The following is a 21,796-nucleotide window of genomic DNA, read 5'->3' as shown; positions in this document are numbered from 1 at the left end:
TTCCGTTGCAGGACCTGTTGAAGCCACAGACGAGGACCACCCCGACTACAGCAGTCTGAGACTGGCTCAGGAGGAGATCCGCACGCTGGCGGAGAGGATGAACCGGGGGGAGCAGGAGGTGGAGGAGATGGAGAGACACATGCAGCTGCTCCGGGAGCTGGAGGCACTCATCGAGGGGGTGGGGGAGGTGGGCATGATTACATGGTCTGCTTCATCTTACTGGGCAGTGTAGTAATGTAATAGTTGGAGATGGAGAGACACATGCAGCTGCTCCGGGAGCTGGAGGCACTCATCGAGGGGGTGGGGGAGGTGGGCATGATTACATGGTCTGCTTCATCTTACTGGGCAGTGTAGTAATGTAATAGTTGGAGATGGAGAGACACATGCAGCTGCTCCGGGAGCTGGAGGCACTCATCGAGGGGGTGGGGGAGGTGGGCATGATTACAGTACATGTGTAGCTTCCTCTTATTGGGCAGTGTAGTAATGTAAAAGTTGGAGATGGAGAGACACATGCAGCTGCTCCGGGAGCTGGAGGCACTCATCGAGGGTGTGGGGGAGGTGGGCATGATTACATGGTCTGGGACAGTAGCTTCATCTTACTGGGCAGTGTAGTAATGTAAAAGTTGGAGATGGAGAGACACATGCAGCTGCTCCGGGAGCTGGAGGCACTCATCGAGGGGGTGGGGGAGGTGGGCATGATTACATGGTCTGGGACAGTAGTTATAATTTTAATATCTGCTGTGGTGGCTGTAGTAAGTTTGGTAAGATTACAATATCCTACATGATTCAAGTAGTTAGAAATGACCCGGGCATATTTTATTCCCCTAACTGTAATGGACATAATCTAGCAAAAATCATTGCTGTTCCACACAGTAAATTCTGAAGCAGGAAAGTCAATTGTCATAGTGCCTTTCAGAATTGTGCATGCCTTTAAGTTAATATCTACTCTAAGATTATATTTAATCTTCCCACCCATGTATGCTAATTACAACAGCTAAAATATAGTTTGTCGTTTCAGCTTGTTGCAGCCCATCGGAGATTCATTCACCAAGACATTATATATGAAATGGTAAGTCTCAAGTCTTGTTACCTCCATGAAATGTCATGGAATGGAGGTTATATTTTCTGTTATGTGTCTCTGTCTGTGTAGATGATTACTCAAGAACGGCTGGATGGATTGGTTTCATACTTGTTGTGTTGGTGGGGTATGATGAAAGCTCGAATCGATGAGATTTTGAGAGCCGTATCTGTCGTTGTAATCGATGTAATAATATCAAAAATTACCCCTATATTTGAGATATATTGGTACAGGCATCGTGCTTTATGTGTTTGTTAATGGGCTTAGCTCCAAGCAGATGGTGAGGTGACAGCTGTTTGGGGAACCCCGAGTTTTTTAAATATGATAATTAGTTTTATTTATGTCTGCTTAGGATATCATGGAGATGTGAAGCGTAAGTATAATTGTAAGAAGTTGAGGTACATTTAACGATAATGCTTAACAGGTATGGATGTCTCACATACTGTACTGCTGATTTGAGTGACATGGTGATTAAAATGCCATTAGGTCCTCTCATCTGGGTTGGGTGTCAGAAGTTTTATGGGTGACACAGATGTTCTGATTTTGTTAAGATAAGGGACAGTTGTTAGTTGTCTCTTTCGTAGCCAATGGTACTTGTTTTTTTAGCATACAGGGTTGGCGCCAAGTATTCATCTTACAGTTGGTGTAGGGCTGTCAGAGGAAAGTGTGCATCTCATTTTTGTACCGTGTGAACAGCTGATGTTATGACATATTGGTGGAAAATCAAATCACCATCTGACTAAAGTTGGCCACATCCCTTCTTCTTTCTGAGTTTCCAAACTTCCTCCCACCACACAGCTCTGAGGCACATAGTCGAACCTCAATAATGCTGACAACCTTAGACATTTTAAATGCTAAACATCAAGCTTAAGGAACACCACGCTACCATATGCCGTCGACCTCTTAAACGCACATTACACAATTAAGTGTCACATTTTGATAATTACTAATCAGATGGACATCCTCTGTGTCATTAAATAAATACACCACTACTTTCCCATAACATTTATATTATATAACTATTACTCTCAAATACAACCGACTATAAACATACATACCATCCACACCATCCACAAAAAAGCAATAAATATTTCATGGAGGTATGAGGTCCCCGAACTCTAGTTATGATATCATATTAAACTTTTGTTCATTCTTTAATGAGATATCTGGTTAAACATTGAATACATTGTAAAGGGACTGTAGAAAGTAAGAAGTAGAAAGAAAGAAATGGATGGAAGGAACAGGAACGTAAAAATCACAAGTTTGAATAGGTTTTACATTTCTATTGTTGCATCGTTGAAGCTATGAATGTTTGAATATATCACTGACAATAACTGTTACTTGTTACAGCAAAAAGGTCAGCCTGGTTCCAAGAAGGAGAGGAGTTTGTTCCTGTTCTCTGACCAGCTCGTCTGTACCACGTACAAGAGGAGGACTGGGTCTCTCAGGAGGAGCTCCATGAACCTGTAAGTATTGAAGTATCAGACTATCCAAAGATGCTGCCTAAGGCTACAATATGTACATTTCTTGCAGATGGTATCATTCAATATGAGAATCAATACCAAAAGGTGAAAAAGTATTACCTAACTTTACTATGTTGGAAATTGTAGTAAATGTACTTCCAGTCATGTTCTCTATATTTATCCTACTTATTTTCTGCCCAGGTTTTCCATGAGCAGTAACATTGACACTGCCAGCAAGTACAAGGTTTTGTGGAAACTGTCCTTGGACCAAATAGAGGTTATTAAAGGTAAGGTCATATGTTTTGTTTGCTTTTGATATATTCCTTAGGAGATGCCAGGACTTTTTAACTGAGCTTGATTGTGCTATTACTATCAAATTAATAAACAATCATGGATTTTGCAGTGGTTGCTCAAATGCATTAGTTATCTGTATTGTAGCCAAACCTACTCAAAGATATAGTAACTGTTGAAAGATTTTATGACCTAGTAGGCTTCAATACAGTACCTGAATCGTGTATCATGAAGTGTGAGAAGTGTTTTTTTACTCTGTTACATGAGTGTGGAGGGACTAAAAGCAAGGCTCTGGTTACTTCATTCCTCCTTTTGTTCATTCAGTCATTCATTCATTCATTTCTTCCTTCTATTGTTCCTTCCCTCCTTCCCAGGCGAGGCAGTTGGCAGCAGCCGTGTGAACCTAGAACACAGTATACAGAAGTTAGAGGAGGACCTGTCAGCTATCAGGGAGATGGTCAACATGGCCGACTCTCTCAACTCACCACACCAGGTCAGACAGGAGTTAGCAACACTAGTTTATTTATTTTTTTGTTTTTAGATTTAAAGATAATACGTACTGAAGTGGAAATTCATGAAACATGAAAACAGTTGGACGGAAAAGTCTGTACCTCGGCACACAGAGTGAACATAGGCAGTTTTCATCTTGACCTTATTTGTTGTACGATCTGGGTAAAATTGTCTTAGACACACTTCCACACACAGACTATGGCCAGATATGGTTTGTAATCCTTGTAAGCTGGCTTGTGAAGCTACGCTTAATTGTGTATATGTGCAGCCATACTTCCATTTCTTATCTGCTCAAGAATGCTGTCTTATGTACATTTCAAACTGTTTCAAAACTAGCTAATCTGTATTAGCCTGCCTTCACTGATGTGAACACTATGGTGGTTGAGACCAGACTGAGGTCTGGTAGTTTCCATTAGTTTACAGAAATGAATTTGGTGTATTGTAGCTATTGTTTTGTCCAAACTAAGTTTAACCGAATGAGACCAACTGTTATTGGACTTTGATGACTTTGTGATGAAAAATGCATGTGAAACTGATGATTTTGTTTTTTTTAGACCCTGACTGAGCTTCTGCATGACTTGCTGGAAGTGGCAGAGAAACAGCTACAGGAGAAGCAGGCCCTACAGCTGACCATGAAGACACATGCCAACACTAAACTGGAACTCACCACCTCTTCACTGTAAGTTCCTAATGCATTAAAAGTCTGTGCTATACACTTATGCCACCTAGTTCTTTATAAAGGTACTGCACCATTCTGGAGATGCTTTTTTCTTTTGTGATGTAGTTTTATCACTTGCAAGCATTTGAAGATACCACATGATTTTGAATACTGTACTAATAGGCTATAATGTGTTTAAAATGATAAAAGAGTTTATCAAGTAGACAAGTGCCACCTAATCGGACACAAAGTAACTGCTTCATCATAAAGTATTTCTCAAAGGTACACTACATTTCTGTATGTCCAGTAACTCTGGAATCTAACCTTTGCCCTGGTGATTCTTTCACAGCGAAGGCATGGAGAACTTCATCTATATCTTCGGTACTCCGGAGACAAAGTCATCATGGGAGACGGCATTCACGGATGCAAAGCAGAAGCTAGGTAAGTTACTGTGTCCAAGATTCGCTACTTTTTTTGTGTCTATAGTCTGAAAAAAATTAACGTGTCTGAACTTGATGTATAATTTTGGCGGATGTGGGGAAATTTCATTTTGGGCTCCGAAACTTGTCGGAAGGTTCGGACCTGTGGATTATGTATAACATAAATTAACTCGTCTGTTTTGGTATGACATAACTCGATGAAGTTGTTAGATTGCTCCTTAAGTGTCTGAATTAATTGCTTCAGCTTTGGTAGAAAACATACATAAAAAATACAGTATTCAATACTTGACTTGCTTTCATCTTGATTTGACAGCTTCGTCCAAACAGTGCTGGGACCCTGTATTCCTCAAGCCTATCCCCATCATGAAGACACGCAGTGGCATGCAGGTAGGCAATGTACAGGCATATTATGGTACATTATTTTCTACAAAATCTATCATTGTTTTATGTAGAATGTTGTAGTGTCTATTAGTGAGTATTTCATCAAAGTCTTTACAGAAATATTCTTAGAAGATGAACTGGTCATACTGATGTCATTGAGGCACAGAATAAAAAGCATTGTGTAAGGTGTAATTCATGATTCTGTTGTAACAAAAGCCATTTGTTTGTTTATCCAGTTTTCCTGTGCGTCTCCGAGCCTGAGCAGTGTGAAGGGGAGTAACCGGTTTGTGTGGATCTGTAACAGTGACGGTTACGTGGGACAGGTAGGACAACCTTTCAACATCTTACCTCGACCTCATTTCACTCGCTTTCAAATGCTTTTAATTCATTCTTTTTTATGCATACTTAGTTTAATTTTTAAATTGTTCATCTTGTCACCCTTTCTCAGATTGTCTTAACTGCCATGTGACTCAAATTTCTCTGGACAAGCGAAGAGCATTATCGTGGCTTTTATATGATAACATACTGTTCGTACTAAAAGAAATAAATATACTCGCAATCTTATAAGTGTTGGTTACAAATCATTTAGTGTCTATATCATGCTTGTTTTTGTTATCTGCTGGAAATCTTCTGTCTGCCCTTGTGTCACAATTATTTGAATGCCTATACATTAAATACATGTTGAACATAATGCAATTAGAATAGAATTATGAAACATAATAAAGAAAACCAGGAATTACAAGTTAGCCACACCTAAGCATATTTGGTCACACAAGAGAAGATTTGTAGCACAAATGCAAATGTAGTGCCACAAAGTTGCAAGAAAGCAGATTAGATTCTGCTGTGTAAAACAGTATGGTTGGGATAGTTGTGTTACTACAGGAATGGAGACTAACAGTGTGTTTCACCTGTAGGTGTGCCTGTTGAGCATGGAGAAAGACCCAAGCCTTGCTGCCTGCATCTCGGTGTGTTCTGCTCGGATCTTCTGTATCACGGCTGTTCCTGCCATCAATGGTGCCAAAAGGTGGGGACTGGAACTACATTGTCATTTTTCTTTTCATATTCAGTATTAGTAGGCATTATGTTAGGTAGATTGTCTTATTCATAATGTATATGATAATGTATAGGCCCCGTAGGTCAGTATTGACACTGGTGAAATCCTAATTCATATCAGCTCTACAGCTTCAGATATGGCTAAACAAATAAGATTAAATTCTTTATGATTAGGTACAAGTAATACATATAGTTCACCTTGTATGTACAAGTTGCCACATTGTACCAGTTACAAGTGTTAGCAATAAAATTCTTCTTTTTTATACTCCAAACTAGGAAATGTCAAGCCACAAAGTGCTACATTTAACAGCAGTGATTTCTTTGTTACAGAACATCAAAAACAGATGAGAAAGCCCAGGCTGCAGCCAAGAAGGAGGTGCAGCAGGAGTCTAAAGGTGGGAACACTGACAGCAGTGATGAGGAGGTGTCCTCACCCGCTCATATCCCCCCCATTCGCACACAGCCCTCACTCGCACCATTCCTCGCACCGCAACAAGTCGCTACAGGTGATTCATGGATTGATTGATTGATTGATTGATTGATTCATGCAGTAGTAGTGAGGGAAAGAATGAATTGATTAATCAATTAATGAATGAAAATGAACAAACCAACACAAATACTTTTATCTCCTTGTATTTGTTGCATGTATCATTAACAAAGTCTGATAAAACCCCATATTAACTATACACATTTTATATCATTGTATAGTGGCTGGAAATGAAAACGCCTGGTTTGTCTACAAGCCTTGGTTGTCTATATATTGTCTATATATTGTTGTGTGTATATTGTTTAAAATTCTGTCAAAATAAGTTTGTCTGTGTTATGCGTGGAAATGATTGGGTTGATATAGATTTTGTAAATTGACCAGTTCTATGCTCCATTTATCCATTAGGGAACAAGAGACATGCACTAGTGATCTCTGAAGAAAGCGACTCAGGTATGGTAGCAAGAAATTAGATACAGAAGCTGAATCAACAATGTCGCATTGATACTTCTGTATCATGTTGAGTTTTCATCAACATCAGTCACTCAAATACATTTGTAGCATAAATTTTGTAGTATTAAAAATCCTTGGTTTTCTTCTTACAGCAGAACTTTTATTTTATACATTTACCACTTAGGGAAAAGAAGTAGCTGCTATATTTGTATAATTGACAAAAATTAGATCCCCAAGAATCAGTACCAACCTCTGAGTGACATGATAATGTGCTAATAACTGTAGGAATAAGGTTTTGAAATTGTTTATTGTTCTGTTGTAGAACTGACGCCAAGTTTTTCTAAACTTTCTTGCAGATACAGAAGATGACGCAAAAGACACCAACAACAAGAAGTCTCCCGACGTGTGGACGGAGATGACGGACAAACAGAAACACGAGGCACAGATGCGGGAGGAGGGTGAAGACGAGAAGGCTCGCCGGGCCGCCCTCGGGGAGGGGTTCGCCTTCAGAAAGACAAGTTTCGGCACAGCGGTGCAGGGGAGCCTGGAGGACCTGCTGGTGTCTCCTAGTGCTGCTCACAACACCATGTGGCTGGGCACAGAAGATGGCTGGTAAGTCAAAAGTCAAAGTCTTTCCAACGCCTGAATGCATAAAGAGCAGCGCCCATCTCCGTTTCAGTAGCCCCCAGGCCATACAACTTTGTGCAGTCACTACAGCTGGTAGTGTGTTCAACTTCCATACTTGTTCAGAATGCTGAGTGCTAAGCAGAGAAAGCAGCATTTAGTTTACTCTCCAAGCAGAGGTTAGGCTCCAGCTGTTTTTTTAACGTTTTTGTTTAGTCGTTTTTATCAGGCTTTCTATTTTTTTTTTATATCTTGTTGTGTCAAAACCTAACCTCTGCTGGCAGTCGCAATTTTCAAAGCGCCATAAACCTAATCTCTGCAGCACATTACAGCACATTACTACGTACGTGTGAAGTGCTCGCTGCCCGACCAAGGGTTTCCCTCCCCCCGCTGCGGTAGAGTTTCCGGTGGTGGTCTCGAAGCCTCTGTCAGAATTCCATTGCAAATTTTGTTGTTGTGCTACATACTGCTTTAAAAGCCATTTATTCTCATGGTTGGAAATTATAGCGCTTTTGGGGAAAATGAAGTACATGTAGCTCACGGAACATTATTTTAGCGGTGTTAAGGAGGCGCTGATTTTCAGTCGGATGTGTTAAAAATTGAATGAATATTACTTGTAGCAAGGACTCTCACCTTCCTCTAAAAACAAGACTCGGTAGTTTACAGGCTTAAAATCCGATAAAAGCATGAATAGAAATAACAGACACGCCATCGTTGCATATGGTTGAATCTGAATAATAAACAAGTATCGTACCGACGCGGTGACTTCAAAACGCGGCCTTGACGCCCGCCGACTCTGGCCGACCGGCGGCCCGCTAAATTTGGCGGGCACTGCCCACAACAACAACAACAACGACAACAACCTACTCGATATGGTCGCGAATACGGAGGATGGTAAGGAGGGTATCTTAATGGGCTTAAATGGCATCTTAACCAAGCCTGCAAGCTCTAAATGACATTTGAAGGTGAAAACTGTTCTCGAGTATCTTGCAATTTTTCAATTTAGCAACTCTCTGGCAATTTACAAAATGTACAAGTACAGCCGATGCTCATTGACTGTGTGATATGGTCTTTACAATTAGATGGCTCTATTGTTATTCAGTGCTCCTTTTTTGTTGGGCATTAAATTATGAGATATGGAAAAACACTTCATGTCCATCATGATGAAACTAGATAATGAATTTTAAGTTGTTTTACTCGCATTTCCAGCATCCACATCTACCAGTGTGGGGACCCAGAGAACATCAGGAAGAGCAAGAACAGAACCAAGCTACAGCATACTGCAGCTGTACAGGACATTCTGTAAGTGTCTCAGGTCAAGTCTCACTCATTATGTGGCACAGATGCCCAAAACTTATTATCATGGAATTATATTTATAGAAAATTTTCTTCTCAAGAAATCTGCAGAACAGATTGCAACACGGCACAGCATTTTTCAGGGTTCATTTTCATTATGTAGACTATGTAATGTGTGTCTCTAGGATTTTCACTTGACTTGCTATTGAAGGCCAATTTTTCATATTAACAGTGCAAAAATACAGCACACAGAGAACCAATGGAAATACAAAGTGTACCTATTTTTGTTTCTGTGTAACAGTGCTGTTATGTTTCTAATGCAGGTATCTGGATAACAAGGTGTTTGTGTCCCTGGCCAATGGTGACATGGTTGTGTACAGAAGGGAACCAGGTAAGAACCATACACATTTGATTTTGCTTTTGTGTACATTTCACTGGAGATTTGCATTGAGTGCTACATCTTTGGAATTTCAAATTGCACTGAGTTGTACATCGTTCGAAAACGTCTTACAACATTCCCATGTTGACATATATTAACTTTATTTTTTGTGTACATTGTGTTTATGTGTGTACTTTTGTGTGTATCTGCAATACATTTTCAGTATGTTCTGACAAAGATTATGAAGATTTCTGAAATCAAACCTTGTCATCATTGTTATTGGTGCCCCCAGTTGTGGCTGGGACCTATAGCAGCCCATCACCCTGACCATAGGTAACGTGAACAGTCCCCTCCTTGTTGTATTAACCATTATGATTGGTTGTTCCCAGGCTGTGGTTGGGACCTGCAGCAGCCCATCACCCTGACCATAGGGAACGTGAACAGTCCCCTCCATGTTGTATTAACCATTATGATTGGTTGTTCCCAGGCTGTGGTTGGGACCTGCAGCAGCCCATCACCCTGACCATAGGTAACATGAACAGTCCCCTCCATGTTGTTGACATGTATTAACCATTCTGATTGGTTGTTCCCAGGCTGTGGTTGGGACCTGCAGCAGCCCATCACCCTGACCATAGGTAACGTGAACAGTCCGCTCCATGTTGTATTAACCATTATGATTGGTTGTTCCCAGGCTGTGGTTGGGACCTGCAGCAGCCCATCACCCTGACCATAGGTAACGTGAACAGTCCGCTCCATGTTGTATTAACCATTATGATTGGTTGTTCCCAGGTTGTGGTTGGGACCTACAGCAGCCCATCACCCTGACCATAGGTAACGTGAACAGTCCCCTCCATGTTGTATTAACCATTATGATTGGTTGTTCCCAGGTTGTGGTTGGGACCTACAGCAGCCCATCACCCTGACCATAGGTAACGTGAACAGTCCCCTCCATGTTGTATTAACCATTATGATTGGTTGTTCCCAGGTTGTGGATGGGACCTACAGCAGCCCATCACCCTGACCATAGGTAACGTGAACAGTCCCCTCCATGTTGTATTAACCATTATGATTGGTTGTTCCCAGGTTGTGGTTGGGACCTACAGCAGCCCATCACCCTGACCATAGGTAATGTGAACAGTCCCATCACACGTATGCTGGCCGTGGCGGGGAGGGTCTGGTGTGGATGTCAGAACAACATCATGATCATGAACACCACTTCTCTCACCGTGGAGGTACAGTACACATTTTTTATGACACTCTGAAGAGATGGGAGCCACTTATAAACTTTCCATTGATGTATAAAAAGTTGTTTAACACAGCTGTCCCTATGGAGTATGGGTACTTTTGTACTGGTAAATCAGCATATTAAAGGTTTCTTCACAAACTGAAAGAAAAAGCTTCCATGAAAATTGCAAAGGGAACAAAATCCATTTGCTATGTTAAATAAACACTACCTTTTCATAAACTTAAAGATTCATGTAAGCTAAAACATTATCATTAGCTCCATGAAAACAGGAATATTAAAATCAGTTAGTGTGTGTGTTTGTCTTATTTTGAGTCTACAGTGTGCATATTGCAGAGTTGCAGCATGTAAGAAGGCAGTGGTGTAATTGGAAAGTAGAAATATGGTTTGGCTTGAGTCCAATAGGCTAGTAGCTGAGAGCCAGGATGATTCATGGCTACACCCACACAGTAATGTCTGGGTGGTAGGGGTACTCACTTAGAGTTTCTTTTATACCAGTATTTTCCTTCTGTACTAAGGAAGTGAAAAGCTATTTTTTAATCTATCATTTGCAGCACTCCTATGAAGTGACTGACGACAGTAGTCGTGTGATCAACTGCATCGTGAGCATGGGTCTGGGTGTGTGGGTGTCGCTGCTGGGGTCAGCACAGCTGCGTCTGTTCCACGCCACATCCTACTCACTGCTGCTGGAGGTGGACGTCGCACCTGCAGTTCACAAGATGCTGGCAGGTGGGGCTTCTGACTGGTCTTTTCAAGGATTCTGTGATACCCTGATGTTTTGCAGAAAGATACACATGACATCAGATAGTGTAATTGTATTGTGCGAATGCTACTAGCAGACTACCCTTATAACTCCCACCAAAAAGCTGTAACTCTTGCAACTGGATATGATTTTGGAAACCGAATCATATCCAAAATCATGTCCAGTTGCTTGAGTGACAGTTACTGCTTTTTCGCGAATCTTATTACCTGGATGTCAAACGTTCATTGACGTACCCTTATAATTATGTCAGCAGTATTTCTGTATCTATTTGTAACTAGAAATCAGCATCAACAAGATGTCATTGTTCAAAATGTATGAAATAGATCTTTGACAATACTTAAACCATGTTTTTAAAGGTTCGGACGCCATCATACGTCAGCACAAGGCAGCGTGTTTGCGGATCACAGCACTGCTGGCCTGTAAGGATCTCCTGTGGGTGGGGACCAGCGCTGGGGTGGTGGTCACGGTCCCCCTCCCCCACATCACCACCAACACCACCAGTCTACGCCACGTCCCCACCGTCCTGGGGTCATCCCACGGGCACACCGGACATGTACGCTTCCTCACCGCTGTGGAGCTCGCCTCCACCAAGAGGATGGGTAATGTCATCATGGGTAAGCAGAGTATGTCCTTGTGCTGTGTAGCAAAGCTTTTGTTCCAATACAAAGAGATAGCGATATGGTGTTAGGCAATTCAGGCTTCATGAGGGAAATAACTCGGAACTTTGTTTGTATCTCTGCGTGTATATGTGTGCTTCCCCACCACGACAAGGTAGTAGTACGGGGAGAAGAGCTGTCGACCGTCTCACGAGACGACAAGAGCCAAAGAGATATGTGTGCGTGTGTCTGTGTGTGTGTGTTTGAGTGAGGGATTGACTGTCACAGTGTTTGTATTTGCCAATGTGTGTGTGACGCTGTTTCATTTTCTACTTTTAAGTTTGTTTTGATATTACAAATTATAATTCAGTTCATCTGTGATTACACTGGTGTCACCTCCCAAAAGAGGATGACCTGAACTGAACTGAACTCAGCTGTGATGAAGTGGAATGTATTATTGGATTTCAATTAGTAAAGGAAATACAGATTTGAAATAGAAATTCAAACTGTTTCACCAAATTTTTGAATGGCATTCGAAATCCCGGTTTTATAAGCTATGAAGGACATACGCTGTTAGCTTGACATTTACTGAAGTTTGTTTGACGTCTGTAGGATCGTTGAAAAGCAGTAGCAGCTGGCGCTCCCAGGACGAGGTGAGTCCCGTCACCCCTGCGCTGTCGATGTTAGTGATCAGCGGCGGGGACGGTTACGAAGACTTCCATCTCAGTTTCCCCTCGGACACTGCCGGGCGCGACGACAGCACCAACCACTTACTACTCTGGCAGGTGTAGCCGCGCCCTCCAACCCACCTGTATCATAGTTTATATACCCCAAGAGATCAAATGTATGTAAAAATCCTTATATAGGGATCAGCTCTCAATGCATATTTTAATTGTTGCCTTGACCTCAGATAAACATATATATTATGATGATATTAAGTAAGAACACTTGTGTTAAATAAGTTCTCATAAGTCCACTGTTAACGTATATGATTATTTTTACAAGATGAATGAATTTTGCACTTGGCACAGGAAGATCTGTGTAAAACATATGCACCAATTTTACATTTCGGTAATATCATAACATAGTGGTACATGGCTTCTATGGGGTGTGTTTTATAAGTCAGACATGGGACTGGGAGCTGAGTGAGTTTTAAACACAGAAAAGCCCATCTTTCGAGAATGGTATTTGAATGTGATGTTTTTTTTCCCCAACAGTATTTTGATGTTTATGATGTGAATGGAGCTTTGAGAGAATATCAGAATTATTATAAATGTGTGATTTTTCACAAGGTGGGAGAGCCAACACTTAAACCAGTGCCCGTGTGTTTGACTCTGTTATGCACGTAAAGAAAAACTTGTTAATGATTATGGTAGTGAGTAAGCCATACATGAAGGGAACATCTTATGATGACAACCGCTTTTACTTTGCTGAAATCAAAGCTGCTTCCAAACTCATTTGAAAGTAAAAGACATTCCTTTACATTATATGTTTGTTAAATGAGTTAAAAGCAGCTATATGAAGGATAGTAATAGTAATCACTTATATTGATCATATGAATACTCCTCTGTATCTTGTGCCAATTATGATAATAGGAATCCGAATGTTATATATGTTATAAAGATATGAACCTTAGCTGTGTACAGTGATAGCATATTAAGTGAACAGTGAATTTTCCCCTTCCTGTAATTTTTTTTACTCGCAAACCAATATTTTAAAAACAAATTGATGAAAAGAGTAATAGGAAAGTTTCTTTTTGTACAAGGAAAGTAGAAATACAGTACAGAAATAAAATGTTTAAACTTGTTATGATAAATGCCCTAAAGTTTATGAATGAATATATAGGCTTGTGTACCATGATAACACAAAAGAAGTATGTAATTCATATTTTAAAAGAACTGCATGAGTATGTATAGGAGACGTGTATTTGGCTACCTTGTCATGGTGGCCTAGCTATCTGACTCTGAGGTAAAATGTCTTTAGTGATTTGTATTTAATTGAAAGAAGAGGATATCTTGTAAGTATGCCATAGTTTTATAGCCATATGATATTTTACTCTATAGGATTCAACTCAAGATAAAGAGTCATGAAGTACTTAATTTTCTATTATTAAAGTCTTTCCACTGTTTCAAAGTCAAACATGACACTGGTACAGCTCTTGCCATTTTATTGGGAACTTTCCAAACAATGTAACAAATTTTAAAGATTATCATATGAACAATAAACATTCAGCCGTCATGTTGACTTGCCTTGTTTTTATACATAATATTCATATTCTATTACATTTATACGTTTCTAAGGTTCTTTTTGACCTAGCTGCGGTGACAGTTTGAGGGCATGTCTTGCTTGCAGTCTGTCTTGTGCATGTTGATAGATCTAATGTGTAAGACTGTAAGTAAGAGAAGCCCTTCAACAATCACTGTCTTTTTTTGTCCCTGCCTATAAGTACTACTACACAGCCTGAAGAACAGAAATATGCTTAATTTCTATATCCCAAAAGCAATAGCCAACCAATTACACTATTACATGTATAGATTATTACCGATATGCAAAACATGAAAAACAAACTAACGCTCTTTGATAAAAGCTAATATCTATAAGTAGAACACCAAATTCACATGGATAGATTATGATATTATCTACATGATACAAAATTTCAGTCTATGCTTGTTATGTTACCAGACATGTACACTCGACCATGGACCACTTCTATTGGTAAATTGTAAAGGATGGGTGTCATTATCACAGACTCTAATAGATCTAAGCCCTGACATTTGTGAAATGTCGATATTGTCATTGATTTTGAATGGTCACACTATTGGGAAAAAAAGTCAAGCAAGTCTAAAAAATCCCTTTGCTAGCCTTTTACAATGTCCTAAGTCCTAAAAAAGACAATTCATTGGTCGGCCCTGTATTTCAAATTCATTGGCAAAAGTATGTTGTTGTTTTTTTTCTGAAGTACACCGGAGGTATAAAGAATTCGAAGACGACAAATTTGACAGTCGTTTTAGGCACTTGGAGGGAGCAGTACTACAGATTAGACTCTCAAAGGGAAATACGTGTAGTCCTGGTTTGTAAAAACATGTGAAAACATATATTACGTTCAGCCTTATCTTAAGAATCGCGTATAGGCTAAACATATCACGAACAGGACAAATTTAAAAGTACCTCACAAGTTACATAGTTTTCGTCCGCATATCGATTAGTTCTAAGTATAATTGCAAGGTAAATATACATCTGCACTTTATACATCTGCATTTTCTGCCAAGTTCCTGTTTGAAACAGATGTTATATTTTTGAACTCTAGTATTTACTATAACATGATATCATAGTAGACGTTTTAACGCTACATCCTATCGTTCTGATAGATATGGTCCTCTACACTTCCACCACGTCGCTGCCATGTCTCATCAACATCTTCATACACGGCTTCAGACTGCCTGTCTTGGGCTGCTGCTGGGGTTGTGGCGCCCTCTGGATCAGGATTCCTAAGATCCATGTAGAAGTGGTCATCAGGAGTGGTTAGTGTTGGTCCACCTGCTGCCATGTCCAGTCCGTTGTCAGGAGGAGCCGCCCCACTCTCGCCAGGTGTTAAAGTCGCTGCTTGGTTTGTAACGACACCTCCCTGTGGGGCAGGATTTCGCAGATACATGTAGAAGTGGTCATCAGGCGCGGTTGGTGTTGGTCCGCCGGCTGCCATGTCCAGTCCATTGTCAGGAGGAGCCGTCCCACTCTCGCCAGGTGTTGACGTTGCTGCTGGGGTTGTGACACCGCATTCCTGAACGGCAGGATTCACCAGATGCATGTAAAAGTGGTCTTCAGGAGTGGCTGGTGTTGCTCCGCCGGATGTCATGTCCAGTCCATTGTCAAGAGGAGCCGCCCCACTCTCACCAGGTGTTGACGCCGCTGCTGAGTTTGTAACATCACCTCCTTGAGCGACAGGATTCACCAGATGCATGTAGAAGTTGTCATCAGGAGTTGGTGTTGGTCCGCCTGCTGACGTGTCCACCCCGTTGTCAGGAGGAACCACATGAGTAGTGGGCGGAGGAACCGCTGACTGCATTTGGATGTTCTGTGCTGTTTGGGGGGTAGAACTGGGTGTAGACCGCTGCATCCGTCTCAACTGAAAAGGGATATAAGCCTCTAGTTCAGTAACAAGTTCATCGGCGCTGAATGGCAAAACTGTGTTTTTTTTCACCGGGCCGGGTTATCTGCAGGCAGGACTTTTTGATTGGACGATATCACCCAAGCACAAAAACTAGTAAAAGCGTTCGTGTGCCAAGCCGATACTGTTAGTTAAAGTACAGTTGGAAACAACTCATAGCAAGTGATGTATTTTCTTTATTTGAAGCTATTACCCGTCTCCTGCATTGTTAGTGACCGCTCACCTAAAGGAATAGTTCCATCCATCCACCATACTCGTAACCACAGGAACAGGTAACCACTGGCACAAAAAGAAATGGCTGTATCATCCACCATAATAACCAAAGGGAAGTACGACAGACGTACCTTGCACATCACTATCGTTCCCACCATGAACACCGCTGCAATGACGCCCACTGCTGCCAGGGCGATGACGAGTGTCTGGTCGCCGTCTTTTGTCGTGGCCGTGACGCACGTGTCGTTTGTTACTGCGCTTCTGCCCACCGGATACTGTGCGATCACACACACGTGGTACGTTGTACCAGGAGACAAATTCTGTAGTCTGTAGACTTTGACGCTTGGTTCGATTGGTTGTGTCATTTGCATTCTGCCACCGTTTGTTTTGACGTACGAGATTATGAAGCCCATGACACCATCAGAAGGAGATTCCCATTGAACTATCGATTCGGTTGTTGTTGTTGTGACCAAGGCAACAGCTCTTGGTGGAACAAGGCGGGGTGTAACTGTTACAGCAGTCTTTTTTGTAGGTGAGGGAATGGTGTTTTCTTCAGGCGTTGTGCTGGTTTCGCTGGAAGCCGTTATTTGCGGTGTTGTGGTTTGCTCACAGATCAGCGACTGGGGATCCACTCGTGCCAGTGACACATTGAGCAGGGATGGTACTGGACTCGATGTGCACTTGACCGGGAACTGACTCTCGTATGTCACGCCCGTGGTCTTCATCCATTGGACGAGACCCTGCAGCCAACAGTCACATGTCCACGGGTTGTTGTGCAGAGTGACCTTCCTCAGTCTCGGCAGTGCCCCAAACAGCTCCGGTGGAAGGGCAGTTAGCTTATTGCCGTGGAGATACAAGAACAGAAGACGTGGAACGTTCACAAATGTGTCTGGAAGCAGGTAGGCGATCTCATTGTAACTCAGATCCAGATTTCTCAGATTCTGCAGGTTGATGAAAGCTCCTGGCGAAACGTATATGATGCCGTTACCACGTAGCGTTAAAGCGTACAGCTGATCAAGGTCATTGTATGCCCCTTTAGCCACAGTGCTGAGAGGGTACTCGAATGCATTCTTGTATGCTCTGATGTAGTCACAGTTGTCGTTATCGTAGTTGTAGTAGAAGTAGTAGTAGTAGTAGTCATAGTTGTAGTTGTGGTCGTAGTCGTAGTATTTGTATTCGTCGTCGTAGTAGTGGTCATCAGTCTCATCTTCATCTATTTGCTGATAATCTGCCTGTGCGTTCACGTCTTGGTTGCAAAGATCTGGATCCACAAGGTTTCGAAGGTCGCTGAAGTCTCCAGACTGAAGTGTCTGTATAGGGTTTCCACCAAGATGAATCGATTTAATAAACGGTGGCAATGTCGGTATGCTAGTGAGTTTGCATCTGACTAAACTGATGACTCGTAGCTTAGGTAAGTGAACAAACGGGTTGTCAGTTAGATTTCCTAATGGGTTCCCGTCTAAGTACAACTCCTCTAAATTTAGCAGACTAAAAAACGTTTTTGCACCGATGTGACGTATGTTATTGTTCTTAAGAGACAACTTTCGAAGGTTGTAAAGACCGACGAAAGTGCCACTGTCAATTCTTGTGATGCCACTGTTCTGGAGATACAACATAAGAAGATAACACAGGCTTGAGAAAGAACCGCTGCTGATATTAGCTATTGGGTTGTTGTCGAGTAGTAGTTGCTCAATATTGGACAGACCGGTAAAAGTGTTACTGTTGATGTTGGTTATGGTGTTCGAATTGAGAGAAAGTCTATAGAGGCTGGACAGATTGAAAACGCCGCTTTCAACATTTGTAATGTAGTTATTCTGAAGGTACAGATACTCAAGACTGGACAGACTGCTGAAAGCACCACTGTCGATATTTACGATGCTGTTGTTACTAAGGTGCAAATTTCTAAGACGCGAGAGTCCCACAAATGTGTTATTACTGATGTTGGTTATGACATTATCATCGAGATTTAATGTCCAAAGTTTTCTCGTCCCATTCAACGTACCACTGTCGACAGTTGCAATACCGTTGTTCTGAAGGTACAGATTCTCAAGACTTGACAGACTGCTGAAACTACCACTGTCGATATTTGCGATGCTGTTGTTACTAAGGTGCAGATAATAAAGATGTGAGAGTCCAATGAAAGTGTCATTACTGATACTGGTTATGATATTATCGTCGAGATTTAGTGTCCGAAGATTTCCTAGGCCTCTAAAAACTTCATTGTCGATAATTGTAATGTCGTTGTTCTGAAGATTTAGATAGTTAAGATTGGACAGAATGCTGAAAGTACCGCTTTCGATTTGAATGATGCCGTTGTTGCGAAGGTGCAGATTCCTAAGACGGGAAAGACCAGCGAAAATGTTATTACTGATGTTGGTTATGCTATTATCGTCGAGATTTAGTGTCCGAAGATTGTCAAGCCCACTGAAAGCTCCACTGATGACGGTTGTAATGTGGTTGTTCTGAAGGTACAAATAGTAAAGATTGGACAGACCACTAAAAGTACCACTGTCGATAGTGGCGATACTGTTGTTCTGAAGGTACAGATACTCAAGATTAGACAGACTGCTGAAAGCACCGCTCTCGATGGCCGTGATTCCGTTGTTACGAAGGTACAGCTTCCAGTACAGACGTGAGAGTCCAACGAAGGTGTCATTTCTGATGATTATGACATTATCGTCTAGCTCTAGTGTCTGAAGATTACCTAGTCCACTGAAAGCACCGCTGTCGATAGTTATAATGCCGTTGTCATTAAGCCACAAATACTGAAGACTAGACAGACTGCTAAAAGTACCAATTTCGATGGCAGTGATGACGTTGTTAGAAAGGTACAGAGACTCAAGACGTGAGAGTCCAACAAAAGTGTCATAACTGATGTCGGTTATGACATTATTTTCGAGATCTAGTGTCCGAAGATTGCCAAGCCCACTGAAAGCACCGCTGCAGATAGTTGTGTTGTTGTTGTTGTTGTTGTGAAGGTCCAGAGGACAAAGACTGGATAGACCAATAAAACTACAATTGGTGATAGTCTTGATGTTGTTGTTATGAAGGGAGAGATACTCAAGATTGGACACACCAATGAATGTGTCACTGACGATAGTCGTAATCTCGTTGTTATCAAGGTGCAGTTCATTAAGCCTAGACAGGCCATCAAAAGCTCCACCTTCGATACTGTCGATGGCACCGTACTGCAGTTGCAGATTCTCTAGGCTTGATAGACCGATAAAAAATCCTCTTGTGAGCGTTGTAATGTCACTAGACCGCAGAGTAAAGCGTTCAAGTTTGGGCAAAACGATGCCACTAACGTTAGTTATTGCGTTATTGTCGAGGCTCAAAGTTTGTAGATTGGATAGGCCGGCGAAAGTGTTACTGTGAATGCTTGTGATGAAATTGTTACGTAGATTAAGTGTTAGAGGGTTAGACGGACTGTTGAAAGCCCCAACGGCTATGCTTGTGATGAGATTGTTACGTAGATTAAGTGTTCGAAGGTTAGACAGACTGGTGAAAGCGCCAGTGGTTATGCTTGTGATGGAATTGTGTGAGAGCAAAAGATATTCTACGTTCAACAGACCGACAAATGTGTCATTTGTAATGTTGTCAATGACATTGTAGTCGAGATAAAGCTTAGAAAGCCTAGGTAGGCCATCGAAAGCGCCGCCAGAGATTCTCTTGATGCGATTATGACGAATGTACAGGGAGTGAAGATTAGACAACCCGGAGAATGTGCCGTTCTTCAGTGTTGTTAATGAGTTGTAGTCTACGTAGAGATTCTGTATATTTGACAAGCCTACGAAAGCGCCATTTGCAATGCTCCTAACGAAATTGTGGTTCAAATTGAGATCTTCCAAGTTGAATAAACCGTTGAAAGTGTCACTGTGAATTTTTCTAATGAGATTATACCTAATGTACAGCCCCTGAAGATTGGACAGCCCGGAGAATGTACCGTTGGAGAGGGTGGTTATGACATTGTTTCGTAGATATAGATACATCAGATTTGACAGTCCAATGAAAGTGTTGCTCTTGATTGTTTGTATACCATTATCGTGCAGGTATACCAATGTTGTAGTATTGGGTATGTTGTCTGGAATGTCTGTGAGTCCACGGCCACTGCAACGAACACGTGTACCAGAACATGAACACGCTCCCGGACACGGCACGACGGGGGTGGTCAGCAGCACGAGTAACGACACGGCAATCACGGCCACGGTTGTCCTGTTTAGGAGCGGGTTTGCAGTCGCCATCATAGGTCTTCAGCCCTGTAACTGTCCAATGTCTGAACATTAGTTGTACCGAATTAGCTTACACTTTGCTCTTCAAAGTCAAAACGCATTGTTGCTCGGCCATTGAAGAAAGCTGCTTGGGTTGGTTTATTCGTCAAATCAAGGAGGTCCTATTTTTGAACCTCCTTGATCAGATGTACAATATACAGCCAGGTTAGTTGAAAGTTTGCACTGCACCACTGCGAAAACGGGAGATATTCTTTTCTTAAAATGCAGTGGCTTCGCAAAAATAGGGTGGGGCTTGGGTGGTACTGGCAGTAGAGACCGCAAACGCAAAAGTGCGTTTGAAGATGCACTTCAGGTCCTTAACAGTAACCCTTCTGCTCAACAACAGTTCTGTTACTGAGTCAAAACAGAAAACTATATAATAGGTGGATACCACAACAGGTACTGTTCCATTGCTTTCATATGACTAATTGACTGTGAATGTTTCGCATGCTTAAATAACTACAGCTTGTTTAGACGAACTGTTAAATGTTATCTTTAGATAATGTAGTTTATCATATATCGTTACGCGCAATTTCCATGATAAATTTTCACAGCAGCACATAACTTCAGCTAAACTTAACCAGCCTTGCATCCTGCCATTTGTGCGGTCCCATTTCTTGTCTACTCATACATGGTTGGATGGTTTGGTTGAATGGTTTATTTTTATACATGACGTCAGATACATACAGAGTAACCTATGTAGTCATGTGGGAGTTAAAGACTGAGCAGGATCCTTACATCTGCTTGGAGGCTAAGTCTTTGTAATCGAGCACAGTGGTTATCTCCACGACAACCAATAGACGGTCCACTGGGACAAGAAAGCCTTTTGGAAGGTGTCAGATGTATCAAGGAGGTTTAAAGAAGGGGTCAACCTCCTTGGATGTATATAATCTTGTCTGAAAAGTGAAAGGCCGCGTACTGACAAAATCGTCGTCTGCCCAGGGTTGGCATTCCGCAGTCTCGCCAGTGGCAAAACATACCCCGATCAAAACAACTGTGATTCTCTCTGGACGACAAGTTTTATAAACTGTGGTTACCCGCGACCACCCCGGGCTACTGCCGGGTTGTCCGACAGGATTCCGTGACTCGCTGCCAGATATGAAATTACTTATCAAAGATCATCAAAGGGCAACGTTTTGTCCCAAGCAACAAAGTGTAAAAATTCTGCAAGGCGTTGTTCAAAACTAATTTGAGAATCATATATATATATATATATATATATATATATATATATATAATATCACAATTTTCGTGCTCCAAGCATTGATTTCCAAAGGTTGTTTGTTCTTGGTGGAGGAAAAGATTCTGTCAAAGTCTCCGACTGAGAAAATTTCCTCTAATTTACCAGACTGAAATTTGAAAGCCTTCTTTGCCAATCCACCAACTACTGCTGGTTGACAAGTCCTTCGCCAGCCTGATACAAACGTATCCCAGCAAA

The 21,796-nt window shown here is 41.6% G+C and overlaps 2 protein-coding genes across 2 annotated transcripts in view; one reads left to right on the top strand and one right to left on the bottom strand.

Annotated features, from left to right (window-relative positions):
- LOC118418781 (rho guanine nucleotide exchange factor 17-like) overlaps positions 1-13,950 on the top strand; it is a 35,453-nt gene extending 21,503 nt beyond the window's left edge. The window contains exons 6-24 of the mRNA XM_035824818.1: positions 24-187; positions 1,019-1,069; positions 2,429-2,544; positions 2,743-2,828; positions 3,207-3,325; positions 3,897-4,021; positions 4,350-4,441; positions 4,754-4,827; positions 5,058-5,144; positions 5,736-5,845; positions 6,205-6,380; positions 6,767-6,811; positions 7,168-7,423; positions 8,645-8,737; positions 9,055-9,122; positions 10,194-10,342; positions 10,908-11,082; positions 11,473-11,730; positions 12,325-13,950. Coding sequence (XP_035680711.1) covers positions 24-187; positions 1,019-1,069; positions 2,429-2,544; positions 2,743-2,828; positions 3,207-3,325; positions 3,897-4,021; positions 4,350-4,441; positions 4,754-4,827; positions 5,058-5,144; positions 5,736-5,845; positions 6,205-6,380; positions 6,767-6,811; positions 7,168-7,423; positions 8,645-8,737; positions 9,055-9,122; positions 10,194-10,342; positions 10,908-11,082; positions 11,473-11,730; positions 12,325-12,503 — 2,423 coding nt within the window. The 3' untranslated portion in view covers positions 12,504-13,950. The remainder of the gene's footprint in view (positions 1-23; positions 188-1,018; positions 1,070-2,428; positions 2,545-2,742; positions 2,829-3,206; positions 3,326-3,896; positions 4,022-4,349; positions 4,442-4,753; positions 4,828-5,057; positions 5,145-5,735; positions 5,846-6,204; positions 6,381-6,766; positions 6,812-7,167; positions 7,424-8,644; positions 8,738-9,054; positions 9,123-10,193; positions 10,343-10,907; positions 11,083-11,472; positions 11,731-12,324) is intronic.
- LOC118420022 (toll-like receptor 7) lies at positions 12,783-20,331 on the bottom strand. The gene is made up of 5 exons (XM_035826726.1): positions 20,217-20,331; positions 19,662-19,847; positions 17,811-19,295; positions 16,222-17,351; positions 12,783-15,835 (listed from the first exon to the last, which is right to left on the bottom strand). Exons 1-5 carry the CDS (start codon positions 20,329-20,331, stop codon positions 15,059-15,061), a joined length of 3,693 nt encoding a protein of 1,230 aa, XP_035682619.1. The 3' UTR covers positions 12,783-15,058.
- Between the last annotated feature and the right edge of the window lie 1,465 nt (positions 20,332-21,796).

Source organism: Branchiostoma floridae, chromosome 7 (genome assembly GCF_000003815.2).
Source record: "Branchiostoma floridae strain S238N-H82 chromosome 7, Bfl_VNyyK, whole genome shotgun sequence".
Lineage (NCBI taxonomy): Eukaryota > Metazoa > Chordata > Leptocardii > Amphioxiformes > Branchiostomatidae > Branchiostoma > Branchiostoma floridae.
The sequence above is the reverse complement of the archived record's forward strand: the minus strand, read 5'-3'. Positions and strand labels throughout refer to the sequence as shown.

Bases quoted from the DNA above. Each gene is read 5' to 3' on its own strand.
- LOC118420022 (XM_035826726.1), bottom strand. From the start codon at position 20,331: ATGGCGACTGCAAACCCGCTCCTAAACAGGACAACCGTGGCCGTGATT. The intron at 19,296-19,661 runs GTCTGTTGAACG...TATCAAGCCTAG, and splicing joins TACAAATGACACATTTGTCG to AGAATCTGCAACTGCAGTAC. The intron at 15,836-16,221 runs GTACGTCTGTCG...ATCCCTTTTCAG, and splicing joins GAACGATAGTGATGTGCAAG to TTGAGACGGATGCAGCGGTC.